Source organism: Erythrolamprus reginae, chromosome 6 (genome assembly GCF_031021105.1).
Source record: "Erythrolamprus reginae isolate rEryReg1 chromosome 6, rEryReg1.hap1, whole genome shotgun sequence".
Lineage (NCBI taxonomy): Eukaryota > Metazoa > Chordata > Lepidosauria > Squamata > Dipsadidae > Erythrolamprus > Erythrolamprus reginae.
In genome coordinates, this window is record NC_091955.1 from 94,628,214 (window position 1) to 94,647,957 (window position 19,744).

The 19,744-nt window shown below is 43.4% G+C and overlaps 1 protein-coding gene across 1 annotated transcript in view; it reads right to left on the reverse strand.

Annotated features, from left to right (window-relative positions):
• Window positions 1–19,744, reverse strand: part of PLXNA4 (plexin A4) — a 437,744-nt gene that overhangs the window by 159,357 nt on the left and 258,643 nt on the right. The window contains exon 5 of the mRNA XM_070754448.1: window positions 5,192–5,292. Coding sequence (XP_070610549.1) covers window positions 5,192–5,292 — 101 coding nt within the window. The remainder of the gene's footprint in view (window positions 1–5,191; window positions 5,293–19,744) is intronic.

The window sequence follows — 19,744 nt, forward strand, 5'->3', positions numbered from 1 at the left end:
TTGGGCACCCAAAGGAGATCTAATCTTAAAAGTCAAGCGGCTGTAAAGGAACCTTCAAAGCCTCTTGATTTTTATCGAGGCCTCAGAAGGGAGCTTGCTTTACCTGCGAGACGGCTTACTCCGTCGCAGAACTTTGACCCACCCAAAAGGTAAATCCGAGGTCGATCAATGGAGGACAGTCTATAACTGAGTCACCCGCTGAGAGCAGATGGCATTTATTTCCGCAGCCGAGGCAACAGGAGAAGGAGAGGGAAAGTTTAAAAGGTGCGATTAAAACCTTCTCTCGCGACCTCTGGAAATATCGAAGACGATCAAGACTGTTTTGGCCGCTTTGGAGGAAAACTTCACAAGAAGCTCTCTGGAAGCAGCCGGGAGATGAGAAAAGGAGGTGGGTGCCGGGCAAACCACTTTTCAAACTTTGTTTCTTATACAGATACAGTGGTACCTCTACTTACAAACTTAATTTGTTCCATGACCAGGTTCTTAAAGTAGAAAAGTTTGTAAGAAGAAGCAATTTTCCCCACAGGAATCAACGTAAAAGCGAATCATGCATGTGATTGGGGAAACAACACGGAGGCTTCTCCCCACCTTTTCCAGCACTGTTTCCTTCCAGGAGATTCCTAGAGAGGCCCCACGGAGGATTCTCCCCACCTTTTCTGGCCCTGTTTCCTCCCAGGAGATTCCTACAGAGGCCCCACGGAGGATTCTCCCCACCTTTTCTGGCCCTGTTTCCTCCCAGGAGATTCCTACAGAGGCCCCACAGAGGTTTCTCCCCGCCTTTTCCGGCCCTGTTTCCTCCCAGGAGATTCCTAGACAGGCCGCATGGAGGCTTCTCCCCACCTTTCTGGCCCTGCTTCCTCCCAGGAGATTCCTAGAGAGGTTCCACAGAGCCTTCTCCCCACCTTTTATGGCTCTGTTTCCTTGCAGGAGATTCCTAGAGAGGCCCCATAGAGGCTTCTCCCCACCTTTTCCAGCCCTGTTTCCTCCCAGGAGATTCCTAGAGAGGCCCCAAGGAGGCTTCTCCCTGCCTTTTCTGGTTACAGTTTTGGAGGCTCGGGTTTGTAAGTGGAAAATGGTTCTTGGGAGGAGGCAGAAAAATCTTGAACACCCAGTTCTTATCTAGAAAAGTTCATAAGTAGAGGCATTCATAGGTAGAAGTTCCACTGTATAGATTATTAGAGTTAGAAGGGACCTTGTAGGTCATCTAGCCCAACCCCCTGCTCAAGCAGGAGTCCCTACACTATTTCAGAAAAATGGCAGTCCAGTTTCCCCTTGAAAGTCCCAAGTGTTTGTTCAAAATTAGAACCCGGTGTTTAAGATTTTTTTGCCTCTTCTTCCGAACTATTTTCACCTTACGAACGGAAGCCGCCACCGCTGGGATGCCCCGCCTCTGGACTTCCAATGCCAGCCGAAGCGCTGGGATTCCTCTGAGCCTCCTTTTGCTGGGAAACCCCACCTCCGGACTTCTGTTGCCAGCCGAAGCGCCCATTCTTGCACTGCTGGGATTCTCCTGAGGCTCCCCTCGCTGGGATTCCCTTCATTTTTGCCAGTGCTGCTTTGAATCCCAGTGAGGGGAGCCTCGGGGAAATCCCAGCAGCGCAAGAACGGGTGCTTCGGCTGGCAATGGAAGTCCGGAGGTGGGGTTTCCCAGCGGCATAAGGCAAAAGGGGTGAGTTTTGGGATTGCACGCATTATTTTCTTTTACATTGATTCATATGGGAAACATTGTTTCATCTTAGGAACTTTTCTACCTACGAACCTTGTCAGGGAATGAATTAAGTTTGTAAGACGAGGTATCTATATCTATATCTATATCTAGAGTAATAGCTCGTCTTACGAACTTAATTGGTTCTGGAAGTAGGTTCGTAAGATGAAAAGTTCGTAAGACGAAACATTGTTTCCCCTAAGAAACAATGTAAAAGCGATTAATGCATGCAAAAAGAAAAAAAATCGCAAAATGGCGCTCCGCTGGGTGCCGCCGCCCGGCTGTCACCTTTTAAAACAGCCGGGGGGCTTCTCAGCGTTCTCCTGAACCCGAACTCGAACTTTTCTTCGTGATGTCAAAGCTCTGCCCATGGAATTCCCTATTGGGATTCCACACCTCCTTTCCAGCCTCCAGATCGGCTGGAAACGCTGCCACCGATCGCAAAAACGGTGATCTGCTGAGCGGCGGCGCCCAGCTGTAACCTTCTGAAACAGCCGGGCGCTTCTCGGCAGCGTCCGGAACCCGAAAAGTTCGGGTTCAGGTTCGGGAGAACGCCGAGAAGCCTCCCGGCTGTTTCAGAAGGTGACAGCCGGGTGGTGGCGCTTCTTGGCGGCCTCCCGAACCCGAAAAGTTCGGGTTCGGGAGAACGGCGAGAAGCCCCCCCGGCTGTTTTAAAAGGTGACAGCTAGGCAACCCCCAGGGGAGCACCATTTTGCGATCTGCGGTGGGTTTGTAAGCCGAAAAAAGTTCGTAAGAAGAGGCAAAAAATTTCCGAACCCCAGGTTCGTATCACAAGGGGTTCGTATCACGAGGGGTTCGTATCACGAGGTACCACTGTATATCTATATCTATATCTATATCTACAGTATATCTATATCTATCTATCTATCTATCTATCTATCTATCTATCTATCTATCTATCTAGCTAGCTAGCTAGCTAGCTAGCTAGCTAGCTAGCTATCTGTGCCTGTATCTGTGTCTGTGTCTGTGTTTGTGTCTGTATGTCTATGTCTATCTCTCTATCTATCTCTATTTCTATCTCTATCTCTCTCTCTCTCTATCTCTATCTCTATCTCTATCTCTATCTCTATCTCTATCTCTATCTCTATCTCTCTATCTATCTATCTATCTATCTATCTATCTATCTATCATCTATCTATCTATCTATCTATCTATCTATCTATCTATCTATCTATCTATCTATCTCAGATATGGAGATACCCAAACTGCAATCCTTCACTACGGCCTGGATTTTTCCTAGGAAGCTGAACAACCGAAGATCTAAAAGTCAGAGGCCAGCTAACACAAAACTTTTAAGGCTCATTTTCTTCCAATTTCCCCCTTTTAGAAATCCCCACCCCCTCTTTCTCCATTCCGCTTTCCGAACTCTCTCTATGTCTGCTACATGCCGGGACGCCTTTCCTCCTGCACAGCGGAAGACCGAAAAGTTGGAGAAATCAATTCTCTCGACAATAGAAATTGGGGGGGAGATGGTGGGGAGAGAGAAGCCGGTATCATGAGTGGCGGAGAGAACAGAGAAAGGCCTGTGGTTGCGCCTCCGTGAATAGGCAGTAGGCCCACTGCCTTTTTTCCCTCTACACTGAGTGCCAGCGCCCTGCGATGGCCTTTGAAACTGGCTAAGCTGAAAAATAGCTTCTCTACACCGTCGTTGTAAGGAGGCTCCATGCAGAGAGAACACAAAAGCAGGACTTCAGGTTTCCTCAGCGGTTTGGAGGAAAAATAAAGTAGTCTCCCTGTGTTGTGTCATTTGCTGCCACTTCCAAAAAAAGGCCTATTTTTTGCCCAGAAAGCATTTGAGTCAAAAGAGGCTGGGTGACACCCTGTTGTTTACGGGTCATTCATTCATTCATTCATTCATTCATTCATTTATTTATTTATTGGATTTGTATGCTGCCCTGCTCCCCTCATCTAATTTCCTCCCCACAAAACCATTGTGTGTGTGTTATTTCTCCTCCAAGTAGGTTCCATTCAACAAGGTGGAGTAAAAGTTTGTTTCTTTCTGGAAATTATTTGCTGCCCATCTCATAATCAAGGATTTTCCCAAGGAGCTTACACATAAAGACATGAAAGCATTCAAAAATAAATCATTCAAATCACTAATCACAGAGGTTAGGGTCAGGGGCTAGAACTCACAGCCTCTTGGAGAGTGGCCCAAAGTCACCCAATCACCTTTCAAGCTTAAGGTGGGGCTAGAACTCACAGCCCCCTGATGATTGGCCCAAAGTCACCCAATTGTCTTTCAAGCTTAAGCTGGGACTAGAACTCACAGCCCCTTGATGATTGGCCCAAAGTCACCCAATCGTCTTTCAAGCTTAAAGTGGGACTAGAACTCACAGCCCCCTGATGATTGGCTTTCTAACTTAAGGTGGGACTAGAACTCACGGCCTTCTGGTGATTGGCTCAAAGTCACCCAATCGTCTTTCAAGCTTAGGGTGGGGCTAGAACTCACAGCCCCCTGGCGATTGGCTTTCTAACTTAAGGTGGGACTAGAACTCACAGTCTCCTGGTGATTGGCCCAAAGTCACCAGGTGGCTTTCATGGTTAAAGCAGGACTACAACTTGCCATTTAATGATGATTGGTCCAAGGTTACCCAATTGCCTTTCAAGCCTAAGGTGGGACTAGAACTCACAGCCTACTAATGCGATCTGTGGTTAGAGTGCAGCATTGAAGGCTACTTCAGCTAACTGCTAGCTGTAGTTCAGCAGTTCAAATCTCACCACCAGCTCAAGATTGATTCAGTTTAAATCAGTTGTGTGCTCTTGTGTTGTTGTGGTTGAAGCTGAAGTAGTCACCGACAGGCAGGACGTTGCCTGTCGGCTTAGAAAAGGCTGTAAAAGCACTATGAAGTGGTATATAAGTCTAAATGCTATTGCAATTCCTTCCTTCCATCCTTCCTTCCTTCCTCCCTCCCTCCCTCCATTCCTTCTTTCCTTCTGAGGTGGGTCAAATGAGGTGACCCAGATTGTTGGGGGCAAGAGTCTGTAAACTGCTTAGAGAGGGCTGTAAACACACTGTGAAGCGGTATATAAGTCTAAGTGCTATTGCAATTCCTTCCTTCCTTCTTTCCTTCCTCCCTCCCTCCCTCCCTCCATCCATTCCTTCTTTCCTTCTGAGGTGGGTCAAATGAGGTGACCCAGATTGTTGGGGGCAAGAGGCTGACTCTGTAAACTGCTTAGAGAGGGCTGTAAACACACTGTGAAGCGGTATATAAGTCTAAATGCTGTTGCTATTGCTTTATCTGAAGTCCCCAACCCTCCCTCCCTCCCTCCTTCCCTCCCTCTCCTCCTTCTCTCTTTCGAAGTGGAGAGGTCCTTTTTCAATGACCCAGCTTCCCTTGAGGACCAGCCTCTCCATTTGCAGCTTCCTTGGCTTTGACGCGTGAGGGCGAGAAAAGGTGAGACGGCAGAGGAAGAGAAGAAAGAGGCGCACAACCCCCTTCTCTGCTCCCAGAGACTCACACTTACATGTTGTGAAGCACACACCACCCGCAGTGGGGGTCCCCGGAGCCCAGGCAATCGCCGCAACTTCTGTACTGTTCGCAAGACTCCACCGGAACACGGATGAGCTGCAGGGGAACAAAAACAGAGAGAAGGTTTAACCATTTGGGAGAAGGTTCCGAACCAGGGGTGGGTTGGTGCTGCTTTGGACCGGTTTGCCCAAACCAGTGGGCGCTTACTATTTATCTATCTTGTATCATATTTCTATAACTATCTCTATCTATCTATCTATCTATCTATCTATCTATCTATCTATCTATCTATCTATCTATCTATCTATAATCCAATAGTAAGATAGGTTGTATCATTGTATCTATCATTCTATCATCTATCATTTGTCATCTATCTATCATTTATCATTATCATCTATCTCTATCTGTCTGTCTCTGTCTATCTATCTATCATTCTATCATTCTATCTATCTATCTATCTATCTATCATTCTATCATTCTATCATTCTATCATTCTATCATTCTATCATTCTATCATTCTATCATTCTATCATTCTATCATTCTATCATTCTATCATTCTATCATTTGTCATCTATCTATCATTTATCATTATCATCTATCTCTATCTGTCTCTCTGTCTATCTATCATTCTATCAAACTATCATTCTATCATTCTATCTATCTATCATCAATCATCTATCATCTCTGTCCATCTATCTATCTATCTATCTATCTATCTATCTATCTATCTATCTATCTATCATTCTATCATCAATCATCTATCATCTCTGTCTGTCTATCTATCTATCTATCTATCATCTATAATTTGTCATCTATCATTTATCATCTATTTATCATCTATCTCTATCTGTCTGTCTGTCTGTCTATCTTCCTTCTTCTTTCTTTCTTTCTTTCTTTCTTTCTTTCATTCTGCTATTTATCTTTCATCTACCAATCTACCTATCCATCAATCCATCTTGTATATAAACCAAATAGAGAGTCAAGTAAGAAGGGGGGGGAAAAATGAAATGGTAAATCTGCATGGGAAAAAATAGAAAGAAAAGCTTCTAATTTTCTTGGCAGAAACTGCAATTACAAAGTTATCTCTTCCTAAAGTTACAAAAAGAAAAACCTCACTTATTTTTCTACTATGTGATCCCCCCACCCCACCCCCTGCACTCAACCATCAGATCCACAAATCATAGGTCCAATTTTTTTTTTCCTGTGTCATACGAAAAGTCTATAAGGGGTTTCCAGTCAGTCATAAATGTAGATATTGTCATTTCTTTAATCAAGTAAGCCAATGGAGATTTCTTTCCCAGTTCCATCATCTTCACCAATCATTCCTCCATTGTGGATAGTGTCAAACCTCTCCACTTTTGAGCATATAATAATCTCGCCGCAGTTGTCATATATAAAATGAAGCCTCCATGATTTATTTCAAGCTGTCTGTCCATTAATCCCCAAAGAACAGCCTCTGGTTTTAATTGTATTTTAAAGTCTTCTGAATTCGTGCATATATTTGCATGCAATTTTCTTTTTTGCTCTTTTACATGTCCACAAAACATGATAAAATGTCCCTTTAGGTAGTCTCCATATCTCCAGCATAAATCTGAAGTATCTTTATACATTTTAGATCATTCTGGCATCACATACCACGGCGTATCATTTAATAATAATAAAAAATCTCTTTAGGACTGGAACTTAATATAAACGTCAATTCCTTCAGTCATATATTTTCCCATCGAATCCATTTGTACATTGCAGCCAATTTTTTTAGCCCATTTTGTTATACACGTAGTCCTCGATTACAACTATTTGTCTGAAGTTACAATGGCACTGGGGAAAAAAATAAATTATGACCACTTTTACACTTAATGACCATTATAGCATCCTTATGGGCATGTGATCAAAAGTCAGTTCATAGTTATTGATGTGGTTAGCTCTGGCCCTGCTCCTGCCCCAAGGACTGTGGATGAGGGGGAGACATCCACATGCTGCAGGCCTGTTTTGGCCCCAGTGGAATCTGCTGATGAAGGCTCCTCTGACCAAGGAGACATGAGTGACAGGGAGGAGGAGAGTGGGGCAGACAGCTCAGAAGGAGATCAATTATCTAGCTCCTCCGTGGATTCACAACAAGAGCTAATGATACAGCCACGCATGCGGAGAGCGATGCAGAGGCAGCAACAACTGAGAGATTATTATCAAAGAAAATGAGGCCACCTGTGGTTGGGTGGGGCTGTGGTCATTAGTGAGGCTGCTATAAATAGCAGCCTGTGGGTTTGGCCATTGTGGAGGATTATCTGATCCTTGTGTTTCGTGACTGCTTTACTGACTTTGACCTTTTGTGTGCTGATTTTTCCCTGCTTTGAAACTAAACCAGAGCAAAGTGTGTGTCACTTTGTGAAAGAAGAAGGACTGTGGATTGCCTCACAGCTGCAAGCTAAGTATCACAGGACTGATAAGGGACTTGTACAAATTACCAGTTTGTTTGGAGACGAGTGCTCTTTGCTATACCAACAGAGGGCTTGGGTTAAGTGAATTTCCATTATAAAGAACATTGTTTTGAATTTTCAAACGTGTGTGTGTCTAAAATTTGTAGCTGTGAATCTTTGGGAGGATTCTACCAGAGAGCCCGACAGAACAATTATGATGGTTGCAGAGTCCTGGGTCACATATATCACATTTTTTGCAACCTTCTGACAAGCAAAGTCACTGGAGAAACCAAATTCACTTAAAAGAGAGAGAAAAAAGTAAGGTTCTACATTTAGGCAAGAAAAAGAAAATGCACTGGTATAGCATAGGTGAAACATTGCCCAACAGTAGTAACTCATTCCCTCCATCCATCCCTTCCTTCTTTTTGTATAAACCATTTTAACTTCCTCCATCCATCCCTTCTTTATACAAGAAACACCCCCGATTTGGTGGTGGGGTATGAATGTTTGTCTGGTGGTGTGCACAATTCACAAAGCACTTGTTTTATGTTGTGTGGGTGTTTATATTGTAAAAAAATCAATTTTTTTTTAAAAAAAAACAGTAATAACTGTGAGAGGGATCTTGGAGCCCTAATGCGGTGTTTCCCAACCTTGGCAACTTGAAGATATTTGGACTTCAACATTCCCTGGCTGGGGAATTCTGGGAGTTGAAGTCCAAATATCTTCCAGTTGCCAAGGTTGGGAGACACTGCCCTAATGGACAATCATTTAAATATGAGCCAGCTGTGTGCAGCAGCTGCCCAAAAAGCCAACACAATTCCAGGCTGCATTAACAGAGGGATAGAATCACCATCACGTAGAGGGTTAATACCACTTTATAAGGCTTTGGTAAGGCCACACTTGGAATATGGCATCCAGTTTTGGTCACCACAATGTAAAAGGGATGTTGAGACTCTAGAAAAAGTGCAGAGAAGAGCAACAAAAATGATTAGGGGACTGGAGACTAAAACATATGAAGAACAGTTGCAGGAACTGGGCACGGCTAGTTTAATGAAAAGAAGAACCAGGGGAGACATGATAATATCTCACAGGTTGCCACAAAGAAGGAGGAGTCAACCTATTCTCCAAAGCACCTGAGGGTAGAACAAGAAGCAATGGGTGGAAATTAAACAAGGAGAGAAGGAACTTAGAACTAACGAGAATTTCCCTGACAGTTACAACAATTAACCAGTGGAGCAACTTGTCTCCAGAAGTTGTAAATGCTGCAAAACTGGAGGTTTTTAAGAAGAGATTGGACAGATTTTCTGAAATGCTGTAGGGTTTGAACAGTCACCTAAAGGAACTATGGTGAGTCTACAGACTGTTTTGTTTTACAAAAAAAATGGAATTTATTTCCAGTTTTCAGCGAAAATGCCTCCAAATGAACAATGAGGTTGCTTAACGCCTGTGTTATGTGTTATGAAAAAGGTCATAAAATCGAGTCGGTGACCTGGGTGACCTCTTTTGCAACTGTCACGATTTACAACCATCCTAGGCAGGTTCCTTTACAGTCGTAAGTCAAGGATCCCCTTGTAGGTGTCTGCCAAAACAAGGTTTTGTATTTTGTGTCTGGGGTGAATCGATCGAGAAATCCATTTCTCTTTGAGGCCTCCTGAAGTCAGAGAAATAAATCAGATTTATTTTGCTTTCTTTTTCTTCTTCATTTGAGATCTAGGCGGGCTGATTGAAATGGACTTCTAGCTTCGACAGTATTTTTGCCAGCTCTAAATTCCCCCGTTGCCAATTTTGGTGGCAAAAGCATCTCGGATAACATCTCCCCAACCTTGAAGTGCTCTTTCCTTATCACACATGACATTTTTCTCTAGCAGGCGGGGAGAACGGGCTCGTTTGCAACGCCAAGATGCACAGCAGCAATCAGATTTGTCGATTGTGGCTTTGTGGGTTCCCAGCTCGGAAGAGAAAGTGGGCTCCCCCTCCTGGCTAGAGGTCTTCTAGTCCAACCCTCAAGCAGACTATACAGCACACCATTCCAAATAAGTGGCTTTCAAATCTCTTAGAAACCTCCATGGTTGGAGCATTTCAAATTAGAAACATAGAAGACCGACAGCAGAAAAAGACCTCATGATCCATCTAGTCTGCCCTTATGCTACTTTCTGTATTTTATCTTAGGATGGATCTATGTTTATCCCAGGCATGTTTAAATTCAGTTACTGAGGATTTACCAACCACGTCTGCTGGAAGTTTGTTCCAAGGATCTACTACTCTTTCAGTAAAATAATATTTTCTCACGTTGCTTTTGATCTTTCCCCCAACTAACTTCAGATTGTGTCCCCTTGTTCTTTGGTTCACTTTCCTATTAAAAACACTTCCCTCCTGAACCTTATTTAACCCTTTAACATATTTAAATGTTTCGATCATTTAAATTGTCCAAAATGCAACTGCGCGAGTGGTTATGGGCCTTCCAAGGCAGACCCATATTTCTGCACCACTCTGCGGACTGCATTGGCTGCTGATTAGTTTCCATACTCAATTCAAAGTGATGGTTACTTGATTTTACTAGATAAGTGGTCAAAGCAATGGGAACCGGAGTTTAATATTTCCAAATGTAAAATAATGCACTTGGGGAAAAGGAATCCTCAATCTGAGTATTGTATTGGCAGCTCTGTGTTAGCAAAAACTTCAGAAGAGAAGGATTTAGGGGTAGTGATTTCTGACAGTCTCAAAATGGGTGAACAGTGCAGTCAGGCGGTAGGGAAAGCAAGTAGGATGCTTGGCTGCATAGCTAGAGGTATAACAAGCAGGAAGAGGGAGATTATGATCCCGCTATATAGAGCGCTGGTGAGACCACATTTGGAATACTGTGTTCAGTTCTGGAGACCTCAGCTACAAAAAGATATGGATAAAATTGAACGGGTCCAAAGACGGGCTACAAGAATGGTGGAAGGTCTTAAGCATAAAACTTATCAGGAAAGACTTCATGAACTCCATCTGTATAGTCTGGAGGACAGAAGGGAAAGGGGGGACATAATCAAAACATTTAAATATGTTAAAGGGTTAAATAAGATTCAGGAGGGGAGTGTTTTTAATAGTAAGCTGAACGCTAGAACAAGGGGGTACAATCTGAGGTTAGTTGGGGGAAAGATTAGAAGTAACATGAGAAAATATTATTTGACTGAAAGAGTAGTAGATGCTTGGAACAAACTTCCAGCAGACGTGGTTGGTAAATCCACAGTTGCTGAATTTAAACATGCCTGGGATAAACATATGTCCATCCTAAGATAAAATACAGGAAATAGTATAAGGGCAAACTAGATGGGCCATGAGGTCTTTTTCTGCCGTCAATCTTCTATGTTTCTATGTTTCTATTTCCAGTGGATGGATGGAGAGAGAGAGAGAGAGAGAGAGAGATAGTTGAATAGTTGGATGAATGGAGAATGGATGGGAAAAGAGAGAGAATACAGTAGATGTATGGATGTATGGATGTATGGAAGGAAGGAAGGATGGATGGATAGGTGGGTAGATAGATAGATAGATAGATAGATAGATAGATAGATAGATAGATAGATAGATAGATGATAGATAGATAGATAGATAGATGATAGATAGATAGATAGATAGATAGATAGATAGATAGATAGATAGATAGTTGGATGAATGGATGGGAAAAGAGAGAGAATAGATGGATGGATGGATGGATGGATGGATAGGTAGGTAGGTAGATAGATAGATAGATAGATAGATAGATAGATAGATAGATAGATAGATAGATAGATTGATAGATAGATAGATAGATAGATAGATGATAGATAGATAGATAGATAGATAGATAGATGATAGATAGATAGATAGATAGATAGATAGATAGATAGATAGATAGTTGGATGAATGGATGGGAAAAGAGAGAGAATAGATGGATGGATGGATGGATGGATGGATAGGTAGGTAGGTAGATAGATAGATAGATAGATAGATAGATAGATAGATAGATAGATTGATAGATAGATAGATAGATAGATAGATAGATAGATAGATAGATAGATAGATAGATAGATAGTTGGATGAATGGATGGGAAAAGAGAGAGAATAGATGGATGGATGGATGGATGGATGGATGGATGGATGGATGGATAGACGGGAAGAGATACAGAGAGAATGGATAGATAGACAGACAGATGGATAAAGAGACTGATAGACAGACAGGTGATAGGTACAGACAGATGTATGGATGGATGGACAGATGGACAGACAGATGATAGATAGATATAGATATTAAAAGTCTGAAAATCTCTTTTAAAGACTTTTCAGGAGGGGAGGGGCGGAAGCCATCCCCCCTCCCCAATTACGCAAATGACTAGCTGGGAGAGGGTTACAGCCTCGTGCCAACATGGGCTGCCCAGCTTTCCGCATGCCGTTTTGTCTAATTGCCGGTCTTTTTACGACGTTTGCCTTCCACCGCTTGGCGGTGAGCTTAATTAAAATTGTACCCTGCTGGTCGGGCTTTTGTGTTGGGGCCTCTAATTAATAAAAAGGAGAGACTCTGGGGGGGGAACAATCAAGAGAAAGCCCCCCACGTGCCAGGTGGGCAGCCACAGAGAACACAACTGTTAAGCAACAAACGCCCATCGGCGCTGGAATCCGAAGTGACCTCCCACCCCATCATCCTGTGCCACCGTCCGGCTGCAATTAACTTGGCTCGGTTCTCTGCAGTGGGTTGCGACTGGCTTGCAGGCTTTGGGTGGTTGTGTGTTTCTGTGTGTATGTTTAGTTTCCTCTTCCTTTCTTTCCCTGACTTATTAACCCTGCTGTGCTGTTCAGAAAAACACCCTAACGGTATGTTCCCGGGTCTATTTGACCCGGACCACAAATTGATCATTTTAGGTACTTATATTTGGTCTTTTTGAAGGCTTTTTTCACTGGGAAATAAGTTTGAACATTTCTGCACACATTGAAATGAAAAAATTAATGCTTATTGGTTTATTTTGCTGATAAAATGTGCCCCCCCCCCCGTTTTTGTGAATTCTTTTTCAATTTATGCATAGTTTTGCTTGCAAAATGCATTCTATTTTACTAAACCTGGTGTATGATTGGTAGCTTGAACATTTCTGAACATAATGATATGAAAATTGAACTGGAGATATTGATGCATATTGCTTTATTTTGCTGATGAAATGCGCCCCCCCCCCCGTTTTGTGAAATATTTTTCAATTTATGGATAGGTTTGCTTGCAAAATGCGTTCTATTTTACTAAAGTTGGTGTGGGATTGGTAGCTTGAACATTTCTGAACATAATGATATGAAAATTGAACTGGAAAAATTGATGCATATTTGTTTATTTTGCACATAATTAGTCTCTCCCCCCCCCCCGTGTTCAATTATTTCAATTTATTTATTGTTAATTTCAAACTTACATACTTGTTTTTAGTAAAATGGATTTCTTTCATAAAAGTAGTTGTCTGGCTATCATGTGCTTGCTTTTCAAAAGGATAGTCCAAATATTTCTAGCCAAATATATATAAAAAGGAATCAACTCCTCCCTTTTAACAAGGTTACTCCTTGACTTACAATAGTTCATTTAGCAATGGTTCATTAGGTAGGTTAGGACCGTTTTTCACACTTAGCAATAGCAATAGCACTAGACCAGGGGTTCCCCACCTTTCTAATGCTGCAACCCCTTAATACAGTTCCTAATGTTGTGGTGGCCCCCATCCATAAGTCTAGCACCAATTCTCCCAACAGAGCTTGAAGCTGATTGGCAGGAAGGTCAGAGGGACACACCCCACTGTCAATGCCTGATTGGTCGGATTGTAAAAGTATGTTCCAAGGCGCCAGAATAGAAGCTTTAGTTCTTAACAACGTGGGAAATTTGTCTTTTTTCAGGGTCTTAAGTGACCCCCATGAAACGGTAGTTCAGCAAAAATCTTCCAAGAGGATGCACGCGTGTGGGATTTCGGCTAAAACTAATATTTTATCCCATTGTTGTAGTTTACTAAATCACTTATGTGCGGTATCTTTCTTTTTTTTAAATTAATTTATTTATTTTTAAAAGAATATTTCTCATATATTTTTTGTACAGGTCTTAATCCTTATCCATTACATTATAGATATACCATTCATTTCTCTATATGGTGGTGTCTGTAACATGGCAAATGATTTAGCTTTACTAGATAAGTCGTCAAAGCAATGGAAACTGCAGTTTAATGTTTCCAAATGTAAAATAATGCACTTGGGCAAAAGGAATCCTCAATCTGAGTTTTGTATTGGCAGTTCTGTGTTAGCAAAAACTTCAGAAGAGAAGGATTTAGGGGTAGTGATTTCTGACAGTCTCAAAATGGGTGAACAGTGCAGTCAGGCGGTAGGGAAAGCAAGTAGGATGCTTGGCTGCATAGCTAGAGGTATAACAAGCAGGAAGAGGGAGATTATGATCCCGCTATATAGAGCGCTGGTGAGACCACATTTGGAATACTGTGTTCAGTTCTGGAGACCTCAGCTACAAAAAGATATGGATAAAATTGAACGGGTCTAAAGACGGGCTACAAGAATGGTGGAAGGTCTTAAGCATAAAACTTATCAGGAAAGACTTCATGAACTCAATCTGTATAGTCTGGAGGTCAGAAGGGAAAGAGGGGACAGGATCAAAACATTTAAATATATTAAAGGGTTAAATAAGGTTCAGGAGAGAAGTGTTCTTAATAGGAAAGTGAACCCAAGAACAAGGGGGCACAATCTGAGGTGAGTTGGTGGAAAGATCAGAAGCAACAAGAGAAAATATTATTTTACTGAAAGAATAGTAGATGCTTGGAACAAACATCCAGCAGATGTAGTTGGTAAATCCACAGTAACTGAATTTAAACTTGCCTGGGATAAACATATCCTAAGATAAAATCCAGGAAATAGTATAAGGGCAGACTAGATAGGCCAGGAGATCTTTTTCTGCCGTCAGTCATCTATGTTTCTATACAGTAGACTAATCAGAAATGGAGCTGGTTGATTTTTGGCTCTACAAGTTGTGAAATCTCAACTGTGTGTTTTTGTGAACGGAGGCCTCCGATGAAGGCCATCTGTCTTTGGGACATTGCTTATTAGGGGACGTCAGCAATGCTTTATTCACTTTGGTTCAGCATTCAGATATTCTGTGGCTTGGAATTTCTGGGATTGGTGATCGATGGGCTTTCCGTAGAGCCCGGGTGAATGTTAAAAGCAGAATCCATTCAAGGTTTAAATGGGTTCTGCAAATTGACTATAAATCCTTATAGCTATCTCAGACTTTTCACAGACACAGAGAGGTCTCTTATACAATAGTTTGCCTCCCCAAAAAGGGTGTAAAAATGTTCTGTTGAGCTCTCTGGTAGAATCCTCCCAAAAATGCACAGATACAATTTCAGACACACACACGTTTGAAAATGCAAAACAATGTTCTTTATAATGAACATTCCCTTAAACCAAGCCCTCTTTTGGTATAGCACAGAGCACTGGTCTCCAAACAAACTGGTCATTTGTACAAGTCCCTTATCAGTTCTGTGATACTTAGCTTGCAGCTGTGAGGCAATTCACAGTCCTTCTTCTTTCACAAAGTGAAACACACTTTACTCTGGTTTAGTTTCAAAGCAGGGAAAAATCAGCACACAAAAGGTCGAAGTCAGTAAAGCAGTCACGAAACACAACGATCAGATAATCCTCCACAATGGCCAAACCCACAGGCTGCTCTTTATAGCAGCCTCCCTAATGACCACAGCCCCACCCAACCACAGGTGGCCTCATTTTCCTTGATAATAATCTCTCAGTTGTTGCTGCCTACGCATCGCTCTCTGCATGCGTGGCTGTATCATTAACTCTTGTTCTGAATCCAAGGAGGAGCTAGAGAATTGATCTCCTTCTGAGCTGTCTGCCACACTCTCCTCTTCCCTGTCACTCATGTCTTCTTGGTCAGAGGAGCCTTCATCAGCAGATTCCACCGGGGGCAAAACAGGCCTGCAGCATGTGGATGTCTCCCCCACATCCACAGTCCTTGGGCAGGAGCTGGGCCAGAGCTAACCACAACAAAAAATATACTGAGATAACCAAAGAAAACAAAAAATCCCCAACCTTTTTTCATTTCCACCTGGCTACAAAATCATAGCTTGCACTGATGGCTTGGAGAGGACACGGAAGAAGGAAAATCTTAATTATATCCATCACTATATCCGACTTTTAAAATGAAAGTGGGCTAATTTTCATAAAGGAAAGAATTGCACAAGAAAAACCGGTTTGATTTATGGGTGAAGGGTGCCTAAGGCGGGACTCGAAGTCACTGTCTCTTGGTGATTGGCCCAAAGTCGCCCAACCAGCTTTCATGCTTAAGGTGGGACTAGGACTCACAATCTGCTGGTGATTGGCCCAAAATCATCCAGCTGACTTTTATGCCTAAGGCAGGACTAGAACTCGCTGTCTCCTGGTGATTTGTATAAGTCACACAGTCAGTTTTCATAAAGGGGGACAGAATTCACAGTCTCCTGCTGATTGGTCCAAAGTCACCCAATCAGCTTTCATGTTTAAGGCGGGGCTACAATTCACAGTCTCCTGCTGATTGGCCCAAAGTCACCCAGTCAGCTTTCATGTTTAAGGCGGGGCTAGAATTCACAGTCTCCTGCTGACTGGCCCAAAGTCACCTGGTCAGCTTTCATGCTTAAATTGGGACTAGAACTCACCGCTTCTGCTGATTGGCCCAAAGTCTCCCAGCCAGCTTTCATAAGGCGGCACTAGAATTCACCATCTCCTGCTGATTGGCCCAAAGTCACCTAGCCAGCTTTCATAAGGCAGGACTAGAACTCAACATCTCCTGCTGATTGGCCAAAATCACCCAGCCACCTTTTGTGCCTAACAGGAGACTAGAACTCACCAGCTTCTAGTTTCTAGCGTTGCACCTTAAACACTAGATCAAACGCCATCTATTTCTCCAACCCACGAATCTTACCGAAGCCCTATCAGCAATTCTAAAAAAAGAAGAAGATATTAATCTACAAATGAGCTTTAAAAATTGGTATAACCCAATGCCCCTCCCCAGGGCAAAGCAGCAGCGATAAGATTGCATAGTCTGGACGACAGAAGGGAAATGGGGACATGATCGAAACATTTATATATGTTAAAGGGTTAAATAAGGTTCAGGAGGGAAGTGTTTTTAATAGGAAAGTGAAACCAAGAACCCAATCGGAGGTGAGTTGGGGGAAAGATCAGAAGCAACGTGAGAAAATATTATTTGACTGAAAGAGTTGTAGATGTTTGGAACAAACTTCCAGCAGGCGTGGTTGGTAAATCCACAGTAACTGAATTGAAACATGCCTGGGATAAACATAGATCCACCCTAAGATAAAATACAGGAAGTAGAATAAGGGCAGACTAGATGTACCACGAGGTCTTTTTCTGCTGTCAATCTTCTATGCTTCTATGTTTCTATGCACATTTCTGCTTACAAAAAACCCCAGGTTCTTGACCTCTTCCCTGTCCCACCCAGAATTGTCTGCTGAAGGAACCCGGTTTTCATCCGTTCCAAGGTCACACCTGTCCAAGGTCACACCTGTCACGTTCACTCCTGACTGCCCTGACAACCTTACCTGGAAACAACAGTTACAGGGGTTGCCTGTTTTGGGCTCATTCATAAATTCCCGGCTCTGGCAGATTTACGCATCTCAGGAAATGTGGGTTTTTTATTTACTCAATTCCATTTCACCTCAGTGAACTGTAAAATTATAACCACGGCTCTTCCGGTGGCGTCTTTCGCAGATCTATGGCTTCGCTTTCCTTCTCTTGGACAGATATCCTTTGTCTGCAGGGATAAAACCGTTTGTCTCCGGGAGATTTCTTTCCCACCACCACCACCCTTTAAAAAAAAAAAAGCCTCTGTGCAATGGCTTCAAACAGCACCCTAAAGCACTGATGTCAAACCTTTTTTTTCCTCAGGTGCCAAAAGAGCGCACAGATGCGCTATCGTACATGCGCGAGTGTCGACACCCATAATTCAATGCCTGCGGAGGGCAAAAACAGCTTCCCACACACAATGGAGGCCCTCCGGAGGATGGAAATGGCTTGTTTCTAGTATTAGGTGAACCAAACTTGCAAAATTCGGGTTTGTGCCGAACTTTGCAGTGTTCGGCATGCCGAACCCGAACCTGAACTTTTTAAAAAGTTTGGATAAAGTTCAGGTTTGGGTTCGGCGTTCACTTGAACATTGCGAAACGCCACCACCCGGTAGGAGAGGGAGGAATCCCATTGTGGGATTCCCCACCTCCTTTTGCTTGTGGCACTACAAGGAGCTGGGAAATCCCACAATGGGATTCTGGGGGCGGGGCTTTGACATCACGGAGACTCCGTCCTGGCTGGCCGAAACAGGGAGGAAGGAGTCTCTGTGACGTCAAAGCCCCGCCCCCGGAATCCCCTCATGGGATTCCCCACCTATTTTTGCTTGCAGCGCCGCTGCGGCATCCTTTTCCGTAAAAGTAAAAGGAATCCCCCACCTCCTTGTTTATTTTTACAGAAAAGGACGCCGCAGCAGCTTGCTGCTGTTTGGGTTCAGGTTCGGGTTCGGCGAACTCTCCTGAACTTCGTTGGGTTCGCCCAACACTACTTGTTTCCCAACTTCTGGTGGGCCCAATAGGCTAGTGTTTTGCTCCAAAGGCTTTCCTGAAGTCAGGGGAGGGTAAAAATGCCCTCTCCAATCTTTCTGGAGGCTCTCTGGAAGTCAAAAACACCCTCCCAGAGCCTCTGTGCAAGCCAAAAATCAGCTGGCCAGCACACACATACTTATTTATTTATTTATTTTAGTTATTTATTGGATTTATATGCTGCCCCTCTCCGAAGACTCAGGGCAGCTAACAGCAATCATAAAACAGTGTACAATAGTAATCCAATACTAAAAAACGAATTAAAACCCCTTAATATAAAAAACCAAACATACATAGAGACATACCATGCATAAAATTGTAAAGGCCTAGGGGGAAAGAGTATCTCAATTTCCCCATGCCTGGCGGCAGAGGTGAGTTTTAAGGAGTTTACGAAAGGCAAGGAGGGTGGGGGCAATTCTAATCTCTGGGGGGAGTTGGTTCCAGAGGGCCGGGGCCGCCACAGAGAAGGCTCTTCCCCTGGGTCCCGCCAAGCGGCATTGTTTAGTTGATGGGACCCAGAGAAGACCCACTCTGTGGGACCTGACTGGTCGCTGGGATTCGTGCGGCAACATACATGTTGGAGCTGAGCTAGGGCAAAGGCTCACGTGCCAGCAGATATGGCACCCATGCCCTAGGTTCGCCATCACTGCCCTAAAGCCTCCGTCCACACCATTCGCTGTGAGTGCCCGGCAGAGGTGGCACTTATGGGCCACGCCGGTGACCCCAAAACATCGGCTTGATTAAGGTGGCCTGGCCCCATGTCCAAAGAGGGCCTCAACCATGGTAGCCTATGCCTGCTTAACCGAAAACAGGCTCCACTGAGTTCAGTGTGATTTATTCGCAGGTAAGTGGCTAGAGCAGCCTTCCCCAGCCAATAGATTTCTTGCCGCTTATAATAAGTCAAATAATAAATATTAACACTAAAACTCCATTGGGGCCCAGATTACAGAGTTGGGGGGGGGCGTGCGAAATGTTTGCTTCTTCGTAGGGGGGGCGTAACAGAAAATAATTGAGAAGCACTGGATTAAACCGACTTTCCTCCTAGCAGCCCATCGGGGACCACCACCAATCAGGCGGGACAATAGCAGAAATAGTGTATAAATTCCCCCCACTTTCCTTTGCAAGAGGAGCCCAGGAGATCTGCTAAAAGAGCGCCTTTCATCAGGCCAGCACGAAGCAATATGAAAAGGTGATTTTGTTTGTTTTGCATTTTTCAGAATATATCCAGAGCAGGGGGGGGGGGGAAAGTGTACCTATGGAGGATTATTATTTTTTCTTTTAGGAATAAGATGCTTACAGAACACCTCGATTAATCCTGCAGCTTTGCCGCTAAGCTTGTTATGTAGACAGAAATTATCTTTCGCTCTTTCTGCCTCTTTCGGTTTTGAAAAAAAAAAGGCTCTCTAAATACAGTGGTACCTCTACTTACGGACTTAATTCGTTCCATGATCAGGTTCTTAAGTAGAAAAGTTTGTAAGAAGAAGCAATTTTTCCCATAG